The 20,512-nt window shown below is 34.9% G+C and overlaps 1 protein-coding gene and 2 long non-coding RNA genes across 6 annotated transcripts; 1 reads left to right on the forward strand and 2 right to left on the reverse strand.

The window, feature by feature from the left end:
• The first annotated feature begins 472 nt into the window (after positions 1–472).
• Positions 473–2,223, forward strand: LOC130053274 (uncharacterized). The gene is made up of 3 exons (XR_008801797.1): positions 473–596; positions 1,784–1,881; positions 2,141–2,223. It is a non-coding gene; the product is annotated as an uncharacterized LOC130053274 (long non-coding RNA).
• Positions 2,224–6,691: 4,468 nt separating this feature from the next.
• On the reverse strand, positions 6,692–7,423 carry LOC130053269 (uncharacterized). Its single transcript, XR_008801793.1, has 2 exons — positions 7,194–7,423; positions 6,692–6,942 (listed from the first exon to the last, which is right to left on the reverse strand). It is a non-coding gene; the product is annotated as an uncharacterized LOC130053269 (long non-coding RNA).
• A 3,740-nt stretch (positions 7,424–11,163) lies between these two features.
• On the reverse strand, positions 11,164–17,879 carry LOC130053263 (uncharacterized). Of its 4 annotated transcripts, none has more exons than XR_008801784.1 (6): positions 16,214–17,878; positions 15,931–16,004; positions 14,610–15,845; positions 13,709–13,812; positions 12,267–12,357; positions 11,164–11,489 (listed from the first exon to the last, which is right to left on the reverse strand). XR_008801784.1 is itself a non-coding variant. In XM_056160194.1 (6 exons), the coding sequence occupies exons 1-6, from the start codon at positions 16,287–16,289 to the stop codon at positions 11,281–11,283; spliced, it is 780 nt and encodes a 259-aa protein (XP_056016169.1). In that variant the 5' UTR covers positions 16,290–17,848; the 3' UTR covers positions 11,164–11,280. The 4 variants fall into 4 exon arrangements, 2 of the variants coding, with proteins under 2 accessions (XP_056016169.1, XP_056016170.1); XM_056160194.1 differs by lacking the exon at positions 13,709–13,812 and having other exon boundaries at positions 14,610–14,864; positions 15,771–15,845; positions 16,214–17,848; XR_008801785.1 differs by lacking the exon at positions 12,267–12,357 and having other exon boundaries at positions 16,214–17,879.
• Positions 17,880–20,512: the final 2,633 nt, after the last annotated feature.

The raw sequence follows: 20,512 nt of genomic DNA on the forward strand, positions 1-20,512 counted from the left end.
ATTAATTGTGGATATTAGGGAAATCATTGTGTCATTGACTGCAGTAGAGGAAATTCCAGCATAGGAGTTATTGCCCTTGACAACATTTTTAAAATTATAAATAATTGATGATCTATGAAAAATAAAAAACTTTTTCAGTATCAAAAGTTTACCTTTTTTTTTTATTTTGTTCAGTGAACAAAATTCCTCTGGGAGATATATTTCTATCATGTGCAAAATTTGATTGATTAAACGTTTTGCAAAAAGCTATGACATCACATGAGGATCGGATGACGAATGAATTCGGTATGATAATGAGATCATAATGAGCTGATACGTCATGGCAGTTGCTCCGCCTTGATCAATCCATATTTGGATACACATACACAAACTCTATTTTTAGGATCGTATAAAAAATTATATTGTCTTTATTCTACGCTTAAAATAAGTTAATTTCCCCTGATTTGACAACACCTCGGAAGGCATTATGATGAGAAATACCCCGGTGAAGTTTGTCGTATGGCTGGAATCAGCGTCTGAAATGCGCTTACTACGCACATGGCAAGACGACGTTCAGAAGATGTCAGCTGTACAACTTTGAAATCGGAAAAATCAAGGTAAATTCTTGTAATTGAAATAATGATATATGAATACCTGAAACCAAAGTTGTCAACAATGAAAGTAGACAACATTTACGGTGTTTTATACATTGACACAATACTCTAGAGGTAGTATATAGTTCTTTGTTTACATACTACACACGTCACACGTAACCGATGTGTATAGGCCTAGCATTAGGTGCACACACGCAAGACAGGCCTAGGCCTATATATTAGAGAACTGATGCTCAAATGGTACCCGTTGTTTCTTATTTATATAAACATTAGTACAGGTGTGTATCTAGGCAGTAAAATTCACAGGCACCTGGAATATAGATATCACATGTACTTACCCTACCCCCCCCCCCCCACTCTTTCTTTTGATTTTTTTTTCTGGCTATAATTTCTCTGAAATAAGTAGATTCCCTGTCTATCTCATCCTTCTTTCGATTTATGTAATCGTTTCACGCATTTTGTAAGCTTCTACCGGTATGATTTAATTTATTTATTGATTCACCAAGCATGTTGGCATACAATCATGTTACACAATATGAGATATGTATAATGATGACAAACTAAATACTAACAGTTCATATGCATATATGTAAAAACGTGTATATATATTTGGCATGTACATATGACGTCAAACTGTATATAAATGTATATATAATCTAGTATTGCATGTATAACATTAGCAGCCTATAATTTATTGCAAAATTTGTGCTCATTTTTTTTAATACCCGTACAAGGGCAAGGCCAATCTCTAAAGCTTACAAAAAGTGTGAAACGATTACAGTACTTCAAAAATCGAAAAAGAAATGAGTTAGACCACCGGGAATCAACACATTTCAGATTTATCGCCACAAAAAATATTTTCAAAAGGGGGGGGGGGGTAGCATCAGGTAACTGTGGTAAAATCTTTTACAAATGCATCTGTACCTACATTAGTTTTGATGCTCTAGATTTACCGTCACATTTAATTTTATCAAGTGACATACTAGAAAAAAAAATAAACTTGGGATATTTTCTCTACAACCAGTCTAGCATCATATTACTGACCACAGTTTGAATAAATGGAAGAAAAATAAAAGACCCTGAATACATGCTGATTGCCCACATTTTCTATGTGTATTTGAGACCCTTCTTTAATACATGAAATGTTTGCAGCATCATGTATTCATGATATGAGATAATGTTATCTACAGATGTGCATGATACCAACAAGAATGTGAACTTTTCAAAGAGCATGATATTTCCAAGTTTTCTACATCTTTAGAGCAACCACCACAAATGTACTTGCAAGGTAATTTTTACAAACTTTAAGTAATCCAATCAAGCACTGGATATACATAAATATAGATAATATTTACATCTAGTCAACATTAATTTCTTCAAAATGATAAATAATAGAAAATTCATATGAAGCATGTTTTGATATTGATGTATGGTATGAAACTTGAATGTTTTTATGTTATAACGCACATATAAACTTGAACACTTAGACCTACAGTATTGTGTTTTAAATATTTTTGACTTGCAACTTTCTTCTTTTTTCCATTTAGTACCCACAGATGACAGCCATATTGACTCCAGCGGATAATATTTACCTCCATCAGCTGCTTACTACACTGTACATAGTGGTCAAATCAGGATATCCACTAATTGCATTCAGTGATGTGAATAGTCATCTACATTTGTGTTTATGAACTTTAGTAAAAAAAAAAAAAAAAAAAAAAAAAAGACTTCTGAAAAGCATCTAATCTTGTGTTCTATAAAATGTTTTCAATTAAACACAAAACAAAATGAGAAATATTTATATTAAAAATAATTGAAATTCGCCTTGAATTACTTTACATTGACTGAGTACTTCAAATTTTAATCTTTCTACATTTTCATGGTCAAGTGATAAAAAGTATTTGAGAGTAAAGGGGGGGGGGTCATATGAAGTAAAAAGATTGACACTCATTTGGTGAACTAGATATTTTACACACTGCAGCCACTTAATGTCTTTATTTTCAATGATGAATTAAGAATATTTCTTTAAAATGGAGAAATATACCCCCTCCCCAAGTAGTGGATGAGTATGTGTCACTTCTGGTCTTCAGGTAGCTTGTATGGTGACTGTATTCTAGATACATATATTGTTGAAAGCTATTTTGATTTTCAGGTTGTCAATTAAAACTATTTCTAAAAGAAATCGAACTCGCGTCGTTAAGTATTCCCACAGATTCTTTTATGTACACAGTGATATAATACACAAATTCATTGTAGAACAAGATACATATCCCCCCCCCCTCCATCATTATGTATGTTTCATTGCAAGAGCGGATGTAGCATGGCTCCAGACTCCTACCGAAACCCACTCAATTTGAAAAGTAATTACTCCATTTTCATCCTTTTTAAAACTATCAAATTAAGCTATCCCCTTCCCTAAACTGTGTCTCATTGCAAGAGCAGCATTGGTCCAGATATAGACAACCACCCCTCAACAGTGTTTTATGAAAACATACATGTAGTGTATTATATTTTTGTATATATTCTACATCCATTTAGTAGATACTGCATGTTTGTAACCTTGTTTAGACACACACACCCCCCAAATGCAGGGATTGACACCCGAGACTATATTCCTGGATCAGCGCATGATTTGCACCGCGAATCGTCAGTTACAAATTATGCACTGAGTTTGGTCTGTTATTAAGCTCAGAAACATAAGAACTTGCTGTACTAATGACTAGCACGTATGATGTGCTCGAGGTAATGCAGATAATTCAACACCGCACCGATCTCTGTGAAATTAAATACATACTTCTTTGCATCAGATTAAATTTTCAAAAAAATATATAGATTCTGGTGTGTTGTTGCATTCATACCAAAGCAAAAAAATATTTTTTGAATATATGTAATACATAAATTACACACTTGTTTGTCTACCGCATTCACATTGAAAGAATTATTTCGTTTTAGGCCTAGATCGAGAGTAGATAGTGCATGTACATTCATGTGTGTAGTCTGATTAAAACCAGCTCCCTCTCCTTATGATCCCTGACGACGATAGGGGAAAAAAGGGGGGGGGGGTAATCAGACTGTCATTCATGAGGTTTAAGATTGGAATTTAAACAATCTGATTATAATCAGATCTTTGATCCGCTCCGTTATTGTTTTGTCGTTACAAACGTACAATGTTTGAATACAAACTAGGGTTTAAAATGTTTCTGAAATTAGCTGTTAAATATAGTTGTCTTGGTTACTGAGGGTACAAGACCAACAGTCCGGTACAATATATTTATTACCAGACTGTTAACAGACACTGTCCCTTGGTGCCCCCTGTAATCAAGTCAACAATTCATACCTTATTTACTGAACACTTCGTACAATTATGCGTGTGACTTAAGGTCATGTTTAAGAATTATTCGGAAAAATGAAGCTTTATATCCTATTGTTTTGGGTGTAGGTCATTTATTAATATTAAAAAACTAAAGACACTTTTCAAGTACCACAACATATATACGCCTCCAGTACTTTCACTTCGCATGTTTACTTAAGATGCCAAGGTGCATATGACGTCATTTGACCAGATTATACAAGACGCAAATAGATGATCATAAATCGACACCGCGCACAGCCAGCTGTACATAAATCAATAAAAACATGACATGATAGAAAAGAATAAGTTTCACAGAATCGAGTATTCACTGTCCAAATTGGATCATCCGCTTGCAAATAAGTTAAAAATGGCCTGCAAGTTGAAAACCCACCCCTGCACTTTGTTTATTTGTGTTTTTTCTCGAGTTCAGTGTATTGTTCAAGAATATTTCAAGATTTGGACAGTGATTTTTAGATAAAGCCTTGTTCAAAGCTTTCAAATAATCTCATGGTATCACAATACATTTATTTTCCTCTTACCGCCGTCCAGTTTTATCTTCGATATGCATGTAAACACGCTATCTAATTAATATTCAAACGCAGCACTGATGTAGAATATTGATCCAAAATTAGATACTGGAAAGGGAAGTAACACGGTGGGAAAATTACAATTTATTATGTAAACGTATACATGATACATGTACGCAGGACAACCAATGTATTTTAACCAAGAAACATTTACTTTAGTTTTAATCTTTTAACTCTCTTTCTCTCTATTGTTTATTCGCCAATCAAGGTTCCTTGGGAAGGGGGGGGGGATGTATAGTAATGAAAATAAGAAAACAATCATTCAGAATTACTAATACTATCAGAGTTCACACTTCTGCATGCACTGCACATATCTATAACTATATATGAAATACTGATTGCAGACAAGATTTAAATTAACAACATGATATATACAATAAGATAACCCAAATGCCTCACACATCAGTTTCTGAGACAGTGGATAGGTCCAAGTGTGTTGTGTGAATACATATAAAATTGTAATCAAATCAGTATTATTATAGTTTAGTAAGTACAGTATGCAAGTATAAAACACATGTACATGTAGGATCCAGTTGTTCTGAATGTTTTATGCTAATGCAGAGAGGTTAGAATAGAATGATTATATAAATGAAAACAATTAATTGTATGAAGTGTTCAGTAAAGAAAGTATGAATTAATTGTTGACTTGATTACAGGGGGCACCAAGGGACAGTGCCTGTTGACAGTCTGGTAATAAATTTATTGTACCGGACTGTTGGTCTTGTACTCCCAGTAACCAAGACAGTTACATTTAACAACTAATTTCAGAGACACTTTAAACTCTAGTTTGTATTCAAACATTGTGCGTTTGTAACGACATAATGATAACGGAGCGGATAAAAGATCTGTTTACAATCAGATTATTTAAATTCCAAACCTCATGAATGAATGACAGTCTGATTACCCCCCCCCCTTTTTTTTTTCCCCTATCGTCGTCAGGGACCATTAGAAGGGAGCTGGTTTTAATCAGACTACACACATAAATATATATGCACTATCTACCCTCGATCTAGGCCTAAAACGAAATAATTCCTTCAATGTGAATGTGTTAAACAAACAAGTGTGTATTATATGTATTACAAATATTCAAAAAATATTTCTTCGCTTTGGTATGAATACAACAACACACCAGTATCTATATATTTTTTTGAAAATTTAATCTGATGCAAAGAAGTATGCATTTAATTTCACAGAGATCGGTGCGGTGTTGAATTATCTGCATTACCTCGAACACATCATACGTGCTAGCCATTAGTACAGCAAGTTCTTATGTTTCTGAGCTTAATAACAGATCGAACTCAGTGCGTAATTTGTAACTGACGATTCGCGGTGCAAATCATGCGCTGATCCAGGAATATAGTCTCGGGTGTCAATCCCTGCATTGGGGGTGGGGGTGGGGGTATCTAAACAAGGGTACAAACATGCAGTGTCTACTAAATAGATGTAGAATATATACAAAAATATGATACACTACATGTATGTTTTTATGAAACACTGTTGAAGGGTGGTTGTCTATATCTGGACCCATGCTGCTCTTGCAATGAAACACAGTTTAGGGAAGGGGATAACTTAATTTGATAGTTTTAAAAACGATTAAAATGTCATGGAGTTATTACTTTTGAAGTTGAGTGGGTTGGGTAGGAGTCTGGACCCATGGAGCATCTGCTCTTGCAATGAAACATACATAATGAGGTAGGGGGGGTATATGTATCTTGTTCTACAATGAATATTTGTATTATATCACTGTGTATATAAAAAAATATCCGTGGGAATACTTAACGACTCGAGTTGGATTTCTTTTAGAAATAGTTTAAGGTGAGAACTTGAAAATCAAAATTGCTTTCAACAAAATATGTATCTAGCTACTGGAAAACCAGAAGTGACACATACTCCTCCACTACTTGGGGGGGGGGGTTGTTTTCCCAGTTTTAAGAAATATTCTTAATTCATTATTGAATATAAAGATAAGTGGCTGCAGTGTGTAAAATATCTAGTTCACCAAATGAGTGTCAATCTTTTTACTTCATATGACACCCCCCCCCTCACTCTCAAATACTTTTTATCACTTGACCATGAAAATGTAGAAAGATTAAAATTTGAAGTACTCAGTCAATGCAAAGTAATTCAAAGTGAATTTCAATTAAGTTTCAATAAAACTATTTCTCATTTTGTTTTGTGTTTAATTGAAAACATTCATAGAACACAAGATTAGATGCTTTTTCAGCAGTCATTTTCTTGATATTAAAACTTGACAGTTTACTAAAGTTCATAAGCACAAATGTAGATGACAATTCACATCACTGAATGCAATTAGTGGATATCCTGGTTTGACCACTATGTACAGCGTAGTAACCAGCTGATGGAGATGAATATTATCTACTGGAGTCAATATGGCTGTCATCTGTGGGTACTAAATGGAAAAAAGATGAAAGTTGCCAGTCAAAAATATTTAAAACACAAGTCTACGTGTTCAAGTTTATATGTGCATTATAACATAAAAACATTCAAATTTCATACCATACAGCAATATCAAAACATGCTTCATATGAATTTTCTCTTATTTATCATTTTGAAGAAATTAATATTGACTAGATGTAAATAATGCCTATATTTATGTATATCCAGTGCCTGATTGGATTATTCAAAGTTTGTAAAAATTACCTTGTATGTACATTTGTGGTCACTGGTCTAGAGATGTGGAAAATTGGAAATATCATGCTCTTTGAAAAGTTCACATTCTTGTTGGTATGCACATCTGTAAATAGCATTATCTCATATTATAAATTCATATGCCGCAAACATTCAATGTATTAAAGAAGGGTCTCAAATACACATAAAAAATGTGGGCAATCAGTATGTATTCAGGGTCTTTTATTTTTCTTCCATTTATTCAAACTGTAATGTAAACGAAAATATCCCAAATTTATTTTCTTTCTAGTATGTCACTTGATAAAATTAAATGTGACTGTGAATCTAGAGCATCAAAATTAATGTAGTTACACGTGCATTTGTACAAGATATTACCAGATACCTGATGCACTGATACTAGCGCCCCCCCCCCCCCCCAACCCCCATTTTTGAAAATATTTTTTGCAGCGATAAATCTGAAATGTGTTGATTCCCGGTCTAACTCATTTCTTTTTCGATTTTTAAAGTACTGTAATCGTTTCACACTTTTTGTAAGCTTTAGAGATTGGCCTTGTCCGGGTATAAAAAAAAAATGAGCACAAATTTTGTAATAAATTATAGGCTGCTAATGTTATACATGCAATGTTAAATTATATATACATTTATATACAGTTTGACGTCATATATACATGCCAAATATATATAAACGTCTTTACAAATATGCATATGAACCGTTAGTATTTAGTTTGTCATCAATATACATATCTCATATTGTGTAACATGATTGTATGCCAACATGCTTGGTGGATCAATAAATAAATTAAATAATGCCGGTAGAAGCTTACAAAAAGCGTGAAAGGATTACTTGAATCGAAAGAAGGATGAGATAGACAGGGAATTTACTTATTTCAGAGAAATTATAGCAAGAACAAAATCAAAAGGAAGAGGGGGGGGGGGTAAGTACATGTAATATCCATACTTTAGGTGCCTGTGGATTTTATTGCCTAGATACCCGCCTGTACTCATGTAAATCATGTTTATATAAACAAATAACAGCTGGTACCATTTGAGCATCAGTTCTCTAACATATAGGCCTATTTTGTGTGTGTGCACCTAATATATGCTACACATCGGCTACGTGTGACGTGTGCAGTATGTAAACAAGGAACATCAAACTATGTATATACTACCTCTAAAGTATTGAGTCAATGTATAAAACACAGTAAATGTTGTCTACTTTCATTGTTGACAACTTTGGTTTCAGGTATTCATACATCATTATTTCAATTACAAGAATTTACCTTGATTTTTCCGATTTCAAAGTTGTACAGCTGACATCTTCTGAACGTCGCGTCGTCTTTGCCATGTGCCTAGTAAGCGTATTTTAGACGCTGATCCCAACCATCCGACAAACTTCACCGGGGTATTTCTCATCATAATGCCTTGTGATGTGTTGTCAAATCAGGGAAATTTGACTTATTTTATGCGTAGAATAAAGGCAATATTCCGATATATTTTTATATGATCCTAGAATTAGAGTTTGTGTATGTGTATCCAAATATGGATTGACCAAGGCGGAGCAACTGTCATGACGTATCAGCTCATTATGATCTCATTATCATACCGAGTTCATGCGTTACCTTAAGTGTCCTGCGTAATTGTTTTCATTTATATAATCATTATATTCTAACCTCCCTGCATTAGCATATAAAACATTCAGAACAACTAGATCCTGCATATACATGTGTTTTATACTTGCGTACTGTACTTGTTAAACTATAATTATACTGATTTGATTACAATTTTATATGTATTCACATAACACGTATCCGCTGTCTCAGAAACTGATGTGTGAAGCAGTTGGGTTATTTTATTGTATATACCATGTTGTTAATTTAAATCTTGTCTGCAGTCAGTTTTTTCATAAATAATTATAGATATGTACAATGCAGAAGTGTAAACTCTGACAGTATTAGTACTTTTGAATGATTGTCATTTATTTTCATTGCTTGTTAACCTGTACAAGCCCCCCTTCCCAAGGAACCTTGAGTGGCGAATAAACAATATAGAGAGAGAGAGAGTTAAAAGATTAAAACTAAAGTAAATGTTTCTTGGTTAAAATACATTGGTTGTCCTGTGTACATGTATCATGTATACATTTACATAATAAATTGTAATTTTCCCGCCGTGTTACTTTCCAGTATCTAATTTTGGATCAATATTCTACATCAGTACTTCGTTTGAATATTAATTAGATAGCGTGTTTACATGAATACCGAAGACAAAAGCGGACGGCGGTAAGAGGAAAATAAATGTATTGTGATACCATGGAATTATTTGAAAGCTTTGATCAAGGCTGGAATGAGATGTGTAAAACCGTGCGGATACAAGTGATACTCTTGTTGATATAGATCGAATGACGAAGGATGACACGTTTTATTTGTGAAGCAAAAACAAAATCGACAGGAACGATGTACGATTTCATTATTTGCTTACAATTGTATATGGATTTTCCATGACATAACGTCAGGTTTTAGTTCATAATGAGTTTTTTAAAATGGGAAACACTTTGGATAATGTAATGAAAGCAAAGGATAATATCGGTGGTGCGAGGAAACAGGCGTTGCTAGTAACGGAAGATGAAGAAACCATTTTGTGGTTCAGTGGTGTCCTAGGTGAAGGGCGAGGGGTACCTCATTGGACTGTATTTTGCATTACGTGGTGGGTTTGAGCATCGGAACTTGCAAACACGGGACCGTTCTCAACTAGCTGTGTGTGAGGATGAACATGGGAAATTTCTTAGCTATACACTGGATGAAAGCACTAGTTTCCGCAAAACTGAAACCATATGGAAACCTTGCGGAAACCTGACGTTGAGGTTTCCCATATGGTTTCCGCAGTGCGTAAAATATTATATATACGAAGGATACATTTGAAAATAAACAAGGACTCAAGCATTGAAAAGTTTCCAAAAAGTATGTTCGAGAATGTGAAAGGAAAGTACCACCTGACCGATATGCCGTTAAATATCATGAAAAATACGTGAGCAAGTGGCCCGGTGTAAAACTTTGGGGAGTTTTATTTCCGTTTACGTTCCAAACCAACCGAAACCAAGGGATTTCTGCACAGCCACTCAGCAGGCATACGCTTGCAAATGTGCTCGACCTTAAGTAAGGAAGTTTACATGAATTTACATGAATTCAGTAGCTACCCGACTTTAACATGTTAGTGTACACGAGCAACTAATTTCAGAGGTGGCTGATCCTAGGTCGAATGTTATAAACGCACAACCGCGACACAAAAACAAATTTTGTGTGAAGTTCTTCCAAGAACAAAAAAACTTGAATACTAATAACAACGGTCGCAAATTGATAAACTTCATGTCACTAGTAAATGTAACCTAAATAAGAACTAAAATTTGTGCATTTTATATATTTGTATATACCACATTTTGTTTTTTATACGTTAGATGATAAAGGCTGGCCTACTTTCCTACTGTTCCATTCCCGAAAAAATGATAAAGCATTAAAAAAAAAAATGAGGTCACAGGTCGATTGTAACGATTGTTAAGCCGTTCTTGGCACACTGATTTTGACTACAGATTACTCCGTGTACCTGATCAAGATATAGGGCTCACGACGGATGTTGACAGAAAATACTTAAACCACCTAAGTATCTCTTCCCACTCCAATATATCCAGGAGTCGGTGTTTGCCCAATTCTCTCTTTTTTTCTTCCTTACAGAAGATATGAGATTGATATATAATCTCTATCTTCACCTTTCATTAATCAGATATGTTTAAACAATACTCACAATTCAATACGGCCAGAGAGGTATGTAGAAGAGGGGTACATACATATATCGATATAGGCTGTATATAAATACAACTGCATAGCTCTAATGACCTCAACTGTGTTGACCTATCACACTTACGCATACTACATGTACATTATTACAATCACGTGATACAGATGAACAACAAAACGACTAAACAACAGCATTATGACTATTCAGTAGTATTTGTATTGATTAGAAATTTGCAAGCTTTAATATCTTGTTTATTTCAACATCACAAGCTATGTATTGTAAACTAAACAAATCATCACCATTATCAACACACTCATGACCTATAGAATGCCTCACAGAGAACATAATACATTTCTGTACATGTCACAGCTGTTGGACGCATGGAGTCGATGTTTAACGTGGCGCAATATTTCCCCTGTCGTGGAGTTTGAGGCGGGAACGCTGGTGACCCGGATGAAATCCAAGTAAAATGACCATCTTGATTCTTGTCCTGAACTCCGATATATACACTGGTTGACTGATCTGTATCAAAGATAAATAGATAGTAGATAGTCACTGGCTGACCGATCTGAATATTATATATATATATGTATGTATGTATGTATATATGCATGTATATATATATATATATATATATATATATATATATATATATATGTTTAAACAATACTCACAATTCAATACGGCCAGAGAGGTATGTAGAAGAGGGGTACATACATATATCGATATAGGCTGTACATGTCACATGGAATAAAATCATTATATATATATATATATATATATATATATATATATATATATATATATGCAAGGTGAAGATAACGAACAGTGACCAATCTCATAACTGCTACAAGCAATACAAAATAGATAGTTGGGCAAACACGAACCCCTGGACACACCAGAGGTGGGATCAGGTGCCCAGGAGGAGTAAGCATCCCCTGTTGACCGGTCACACCCGCCGTGAGCCCCATATCCTGATATGTATATATATATATATATATATATATATATATATATATATCTGTTTGTGTGTTTGTGTATCAATCTTCACTACCAAAATTTCATAGAGGTATCAAAAAGAGCGTTTTGAGTTCATCTTCTTTTAGATTTCAATTTCAGTTTTGAATGGAAACAGTGCACAAACTCAGGCTTGTACTTCATGAGTACAATACATAAGAATTAGCGTTGTTCAAATTGCAAGGAATAAAATCATTTTGGGTCGACAAATATGAGTGTGACAATTGTAAAAATAGCCTCATTATTCTGTTCTGCAAAGAGGAAGTGTAGATATTTCCCTACCGTGTAGCTGTTCCCTGCTGAATCTGATTACTTGTCGTATAACAGAACTGAAGTCTTCAGAAATCAGAGAGCAATGGTGAGCGCAGTAAAGCTGATGGAGTAAGAAAGGAAAGTGTAATATTGTGTAATTTGTGTATTGTGTTATTTCATAGGCAGAAAACTATATGCTATATCCAGGCCTCTAGTGAGGCAGTCATTATAATGTCTCTTATCAACTGTTATCCTATGAAGTTTTCAGGATGCATATACTCGCATATTGCATTATATATAATTTAGAAGTCATGATAGTTCGGACACCATACGTTATACATGTACAATAAAAAAAATTATCACAATATTTACATTTATATACTCCTCCTGAGATAGACATACTATATTACGGTCGCAATTAATAGAAAAAGTAGCATATTCTCATGTTTGAGATAATGCAAATGGCTTCAGGTTAATGTACGATATGTTTAAATTTATATTTTCTATTTCCCGAAATAATCGTTATTTTTTCTGAGTTTGGTTAATATTCTTCCTTTACAAAATATGTGCAAGCTGTTCACTTTAATCAAAATTAAATGTTAGATCCACTCGCATCTCGCATGCATAGCATCGATGCTATGCACACAAATATGCAAGTAGATCGAACAATATGTCGGGACAGTATCGTATAATATCTATGTCGGAATAATATAGTATATTCTTAGACAAAACACTGCCACATGTCAACACTGACAATGCCATAAAAATAGACCAGTTTCTGTGACAGAACACCGTAAGTAACATTTCGGTATCAACAATATTGTGACAATTGCGTTTTTCTGCTCTAAACACGATATCATGGTTGTGAGTATATTGGCTTTTGATGGCCAAACACTAATTGGTACGATATTGTGGCAACATTTAATTTTCTTCGAATCTGCTAATATTGACATCATAACGACATTGACATTGCATTGGGTTTGATCTTTACAATGAGCGGCAATTTCATTGGTTGACAGTCCTATCTCTCATGAAAGGCGGAGACAACGAACAGTGATCATAACATCCCACTTATTGACAATTCAAACTATAGTACATTGCAATAACTGATTATTCTAACCATAGATAATTACAACCACTGACTACTATATTATTTATGTGTATCATAATAACTGGTAATTCTAACACTTAAACATCACGACGACGGATTTTATTAACAATACGCATTACAATGAACAGTAACCCTAACACATTGCCATAAATGGTTATCTTTAACCTCAAACATCACAATAACTTATTATCAAAATAAATATATATCTGTGCTTAATCAACAATCTAGCACAACCCGAAAAGAATTAATTATAATGGTGCGTGGTAATGGTATTATAATGGTACATGTTAAATGTATTTACATTGTGAAGGAAGCTGGTAAAGTTAAATAAACATAATATCATAGCATTCACGTCTCGTACCTTGCCAGAAATAAAATCTATGGGGGTATCGGATATCAGGAAACACTTCCCATTAAATTCAGTGTGTGTTACCGGACATCCACGGTTGTTTGGATAGTCACAACCTATAAACAATAATGTTTGTATTGATTAAATCTGATGTTAATTTGAAACTTTAAGATAACTCACTACACATGTACAATGAAAGGTGAAGATAACGAACAGTGATCAATCTCCTATAAGCAATACAAAATAGATAGTTGGGCAAACAAGGACACCTGAATATACCACAGGTGGGATCAGGTGCCTAGGAGGAGTAAGTATCCCCTGTCGACCGGTCACACCCGCCGGGAGCCCTTTATCTTGATCGGGATAACGGAGTTATCCGTAGTCAAAATCAGTGCGCCAAGAACGGCCTAACTCAGTATTATACTCGTCAGACAGTGTATCATACGAGATATGATATTTGAAAGTATATTCCTAGTAAATCCTACGATTCTTCTTGTTAAGATTCAGCATGTACTTTGGGTATCAATGATAATATATTTTCTATATTCTCTATTATATATTGCTTATGCAAGTTGAACATAACGAACAGTGATCAATCTCATAACTCCTATAAGCAATACAAAATAGATAGTTGGGCAAACACGGGCCCCTGAACACTACAGGTGAGAACAGGTGCCTAGGAGGAACAAGTATCCCCTGTCGACCGGTCACACAAGCCATGAGCACTATATTCTGATGAGGTAAACGGAGTCATCCGTAGTCAACATCAGTGTGCCCAGAACGACCTAACAATCGGTATGAAACACGTAGGCAGCATTTGACACCATTGTTAGGTGTTATGAGATTCATCTCTGTTCGTTATCGTCACCTTTCATCCAATGAACATGGGACTATTGAACTACTGTACATGTACCCAGTGGATCTTTACTGGCTCCTGATTTGGATGTGGTTTGTACAGGAAACATAGACGTCGGGCTCGGAATGTGTGTTGATATTGTGGTCGGTCGCATTGTGATTGTCGTAGATGTAGTGCTTGTAGTGGTCGGATTTGAAGGTATGTTGTCATTACAAAGCGACCCCAAACAACAGGCACCACCGATGTGGAGCTCAAAAGAATCGCCGCGTTTACCAAATGGCGCAGGAAAACATGCATCAGCTGGCTACATGCCTGTATGTAAATTCGTAAAAAACATTACTCATGTGTCGATTGTTATGTTTTAAGCTCGCCATATGTTATTTGTTTTTTCAGGAACAAAATTGGGGCATTTACACTTATTTCCTAAAATAATACAGGATTTCGTGGTTTGTTTATGCATCACATATTGTATACCTATTGTGCTTGGGGGCAATACTTTGCATCTGGTAATATCAGCACCCGGAATGCATGCATTTAGTGGATTACGTTTCACAGCTACGTATGTGTAAAACATATTTCAGTTTGAAATGTTGATGTTTTCTTTGTTATTACCTAGAATGTATATCAATGGCAATTTTTCACTATCATTGTTTTCTTTGTCAGCCAGAGAGACAGGAATTTTAAGTGTCAAAATAAAAAAGCAAATCAAAATGTAGGTCTTTAAGGCTACAACTACGGGTAGTGGTAAGTTAAGGATCTTTCACATACGCTCTTAAAACCAGATACCATGTGTCACGGTACGATAAAGAACACATATTAATACAGCATTGAGCCCCATGCTGAGCTCAAAATTTGTGGTACTTCATCTAAAGGTTTTGACGTCTTTACATGACTGAAAGAAATATCCATTGAGACATGCGAAATAAACAAAACATGCATGTAGTTTCGAATTCAGATTGACTCCACTGTATCCGGTATAGCAGACCAATACATTTGATGCCTTGAAATGAAAAAAAAGGTACAGAATGCAAATTAGTAGCAAATGATAACATATTGACACAAACATAAATGTCTTTTAATACATTCCGTTAAAATGTGAACAAAATTTGCAGTAATGACACCAGTAGATAGATAAATAGAAAGAGGACATTCGTGATAGGTAATGAGTATAAATAATATACCCAATACGCCTCGTGTGCATGGTTGTAAATCACTTACATTTTGGTGCATACATCCTACTCTATAGCTGTGCTCTCCAGTCATGGTGGACATCGATGCTAAGACATAACATTTCTAAAATTAACATTGCCGTAAATTAGGTTTAATTCTATATGCATTATATCTATAATTCGCAATACAGTGAAATTCAAACTAGTACCTCTCCATTTAAACATGTGGTTATGTTTCTAAATAAGCCTAGATGTTGGATATGGTCGCACGTGTAACACTGAACTAAAAATTGAAATAAATGTATAAATTATGAAGAGCATTGTTAAATTATGCATAAGTACATTTAAGGAACACGTAAAATGCTTCTCATTGCATTATAAGAATATCATTGGTTCGTACGTTTTCGCCATGATTTGTACAAAATACAGAAACGTATATACTGGAACATTCAAATCTTAACTTTCTTTTCTTTTCTTTTTCATAGAACGTACTACAAGAGCTGCATGCTGTTGGGCAGGCTTCGTTAAAGCACTGCATGCTGCACAGATCACTTCGGTATGAAAGCATTCTTTGGCACGCGCCTGTGTCTATATCTTGTCATGAGCCACGTCTGGTATCAACAGTGAAGGTACATAAAATGATAGCTAAATAAGAATTAAATACAATCGATGCTTATGAGAGCGACGCATTCATTAAAATTCAATTCAATTCATACTTAAACGACTCTTTTCCTGTGAATTGTTTCTATTCATTGATTTTAAGGTTCGTTTGCCAAGAGATCCTGGTGGAGGCGGGTGGTTATTGCACAGGTTTGTATTGAAGCATAGACCCCCCCATATTGGCACGCTTTTTAACCTCCCGCCCGAACATAGTGGTACCAAACAGCTGGCTGCAGACCTTTAAATAGACGAATAAATGACCAATTTCAAGAATTAACAAATCAGAAATCACAGAACAACAAAAATATATTGATAGGAAGTACAACTAGAATACTGTAGCTTTATTAATTTTGTGGGTCTAATATTTCTTTGTGTTGTCTAGAGAATTTTTTTATGAAAATAAAATCTTCAAACTATGTAGATCTATACCTAAATTGATCTGCGATCTTCCCAATCCCGCGCGTTTAGATCCCTCCTAGTCGGTCATGAGCGAATCTCGCTCCTAACGTTCAATGTATCATTATTGAAGCATCATTTTGATTAAAAAGTGTAATCTATATCATTGTTTTAACACACCTTTGCTAAAACAATCACATTCATAAGTAGCAATTCTTATTGAAAGGTTAAGAAGTATCATGACACTGATGTAATTTGGCCTTAAATTTATGTACCTTTAGGATCATTTATTCAATAATATTGTATGAGATTTAAACGTTGATGAGGCATCTATAGTTACATGATTTTTTTTTTATGGATGACAGACTTTTAATCAATTAAAAAAGCAAGCCTCCAATTGAATAAGCTTTTCACACAAAGTTTACTTTTAAAAGACATTCTCATTCTTCAGTTGAAGAACACATGTACATACAACATTCTTCGCACGATCTTCGACATAATGAGGAAAAGCAGGCGTGGCAGCATACGTCAATTACACGCGCCAAGCTCTGACAGGCTGTTGTATCTACGTCATAACATCCGTTATTGGTCACCATTGCAGAAGTCATGTGGGTTATACACAAAACTAGATATACATTGTAAAATGTACATATAAACAAACTAAAGAAAACATGTTTTCTATCATTGAAATAAAGTAGGAGAATTATGTCCAAAGATAAATGATATTAAACAGAATCAAAGGTCCAAAGCCTGTTGAACGTGTGTGAACTAACCTCACATTAGTTTCATGTAATTACCTTATAATTGCTGATTGTCGCAATCAAATGTGGTCCAGAAAATCATAATCGAAAACCCTATTCTTATGTTCTCCAATTATGTTTTAACAACCCTTGCTCATCCAGAAATACACTCATTAAAATATATGAAAAGGTGTAGAATTACAACAAATACACAAACCACTCATACCTGTAAAAATGGTAGTCATACCCGACATTTTCAGCGGGTTATCTTTTTGGGTGAACTCTTCTGAATGATTGTTCGAAGGTAAATGCACACAATATACATTCGAGGTGAACATTTAGAATACGTACTGATATTGAGATTTTTAACTTTACCCCTGTAATATAACATAGAAACTATTTTCAACTAGCTTTAGATTAAATTTATTTTATATCGCAAAACATTGCTGTGTACTTTGCACAGGCTTGTTAATGCTGAGTCAAACTGATAACGAATGACAAACCAAACCCACAATATTCATTGATATAAACACCGCAAAGACAAAGTTTACCCACTTTATAGTACATCAAATTAGAAATCCCATCATTTCTAAAACAAGTAACATAACGATGTCCTTTGTTTACAAATGCGTACCCGTAACTATAGTATGAAGAATACATATGGCGACAGAAATGTTTCTTTGTTTATTTATTTCACATGACATAGAATGTTCCCCTCATATAGGGACGCCTCTAGGTGTAAGTGAAGTTTAAGTAAGACCAGTGATCGTTCATTATTGTGTCTACGCCTTTCCTCGACACATGATACATGATACATGTTTTAAGGTGTCATCCAAAAGATCCGTGATTCCCTTTTTTGAATATCAAGAGTCTTTCAAAAACGAATATCATTACCTATCTCTACGTCCTAGGTCGGACGTGGCCAAGGCATGAGCTGGGATCAAACTCATCACCTCCCGAGCTCCAAATACTGAACAACCGACATCAGTCAGAAACAAGAAGCATTGGTGTAAGCATCAACTTTATGGACCGGAGAAATTTTGGGAAGTGCAAGAAATAAATATTTTAGGGAAAAGGTGTTCCAAAGAATCGCTTTGTTTAAAAGTGCGCAAAAATTACAACGCGAGGGCTGGGACATTTTAGAGAAATTTCGAACAATTCAGGAGACGAACGAACCATATGAAAAGAATAGTTAATCATATAAAGTAACTCATTATTGCTAGCTTAATAATGCAGGTAGTCTTATACAAGATTTTAACTGTATTTGCAATACCAAAATCAACAACAGACTATACACAGTTCACGCTCGACCGATCATTCGATACAAAAATACGTTTGTCATATCAATCGATATACTTTGCCTCGATTAAATATCCGGATCAAGATATCTTTAGCATATCATTAATTCTTCATTATTGATTTTAATCAATATTTGGACGACAAAAAGACAATTAGATATACAGAAATTACATTTGCAACCAATGCATGTGCATTACACTAGCTGATCTAAAGGGGATACGGAGGTTGCATTACACACACCTTTTGATTTTGGTTGTATTGTAAAAGAGAGAGAGAAGGAGAGATATATCAAAGTATGGTATTTATATTTTCCCGAGAATGTCATAATTGCATTGATGGTCGGATAAAAATCTAATTCAAATAGTGCGGGGAGGGAGGGGGTAAAACAAGAAATTTTTATTTGGTAGCTAGCCCATAAAATACCATGCAGTACAAAATACATATCATGATATCGACAACTTAAACCTCTGGTTCACCCTCCCCCCTCAAAATTTCTAGATCCGCGCCTACATTATATCAATTTATTATCGTTTGACACTGGACAATGTTAATTATATGTACATGTATATTGAATCCGTATTTGATGTAATCTTTCTGTTGAAATCTGGGTTGATTTTTGTTTTTTCACATTAGATGTTTTGTGAAATCAGTGGTGGACTAAGTGAACACCGTTTTTACAGATATGCATGGGCAACATTTTTTACACAGTCCTAAGCTTCACATAAATTAACAGGGTATAGAAAAGCTTACGATGCCAAACCTTTTAACATGAGGATGGCGTGACGTCGCTTGTCAAACAGTTTATTGATTTTCTTGTCTTCTATTTATAGAATGCATCGCTATGTGAAAGGTTCTTATTGATTTTCATGACATTTAAAACATATCAGAGCACGGTCATTAAAAACATATTTAAGATATAAGCCTTTGTCAAAAAAATGAAGATATAAAAACGTCATGCTTCATCAAAACACTTCAGCGGTACATTTAACTAACATATGTCCCACAGAAACGCATACGACTTCTCCAATCGTATTTCATATAGTGGGCCGAAGTTGTAGAGTGATCCTTCCCCCATAATGAGACTTCCCCCCGGAAGCCTGACTCTAGAGTGAGCCTTCCCCCGGAAGCCTGGGGGAAGGCTCACTCTAGAGCAGGAGAACCCTCGGGGAAGTCTCACTCTAGAACCAGACTTCCCTGTGGGAAGACCTACTCTATCACTAGTTGTAGAGTCAGACTTCCTCCCATAGCAGAACTTCCCCCTTCATTTATTCCTGGAAAACTACTACCACTTTATGGAGATTGTTTAGATACCAAGACGTTTTTCAACAGGGCATTAAATGATTTTGCTTAAGTCGTTCATTAAACTCACAAGAAGAAAACGGTGAATAAAACACATTGGAATTAATAAATCATTTTTTTTAACTCATAGACCTTGGACTTTGTCCCACACAATAACTATGCCTTGGTTAGTTTTAGAAGATTGAAAAATGAAATGAAGAAAATTCGATTTTATTTTTCTTCTCATCTGCGTACAGATATCGGTTATGCTTTTAAACTTGTACAACTTCAGGTAGGTAGGTAAGTAGAGAGGTAGGTAGGTAGGTTGGTAGGTATAGGTAGGTAAGTAATTCCCTGTCCGATAAACTAAAGTTTATTTCATAGTTTGCGCAGGAGGGGATGAAAGCGGGGATGTCCC

Source organism: Ostrea edulis, chromosome 3, assembly GCF_947568905.1.
Source record: "Ostrea edulis chromosome 3, xbOstEdul1.1, whole genome shotgun sequence".
Taxonomy (NCBI): domain Eukaryota; kingdom Metazoa; phylum Mollusca; class Bivalvia; order Ostreida; family Ostreidae; genus Ostrea; species Ostrea edulis.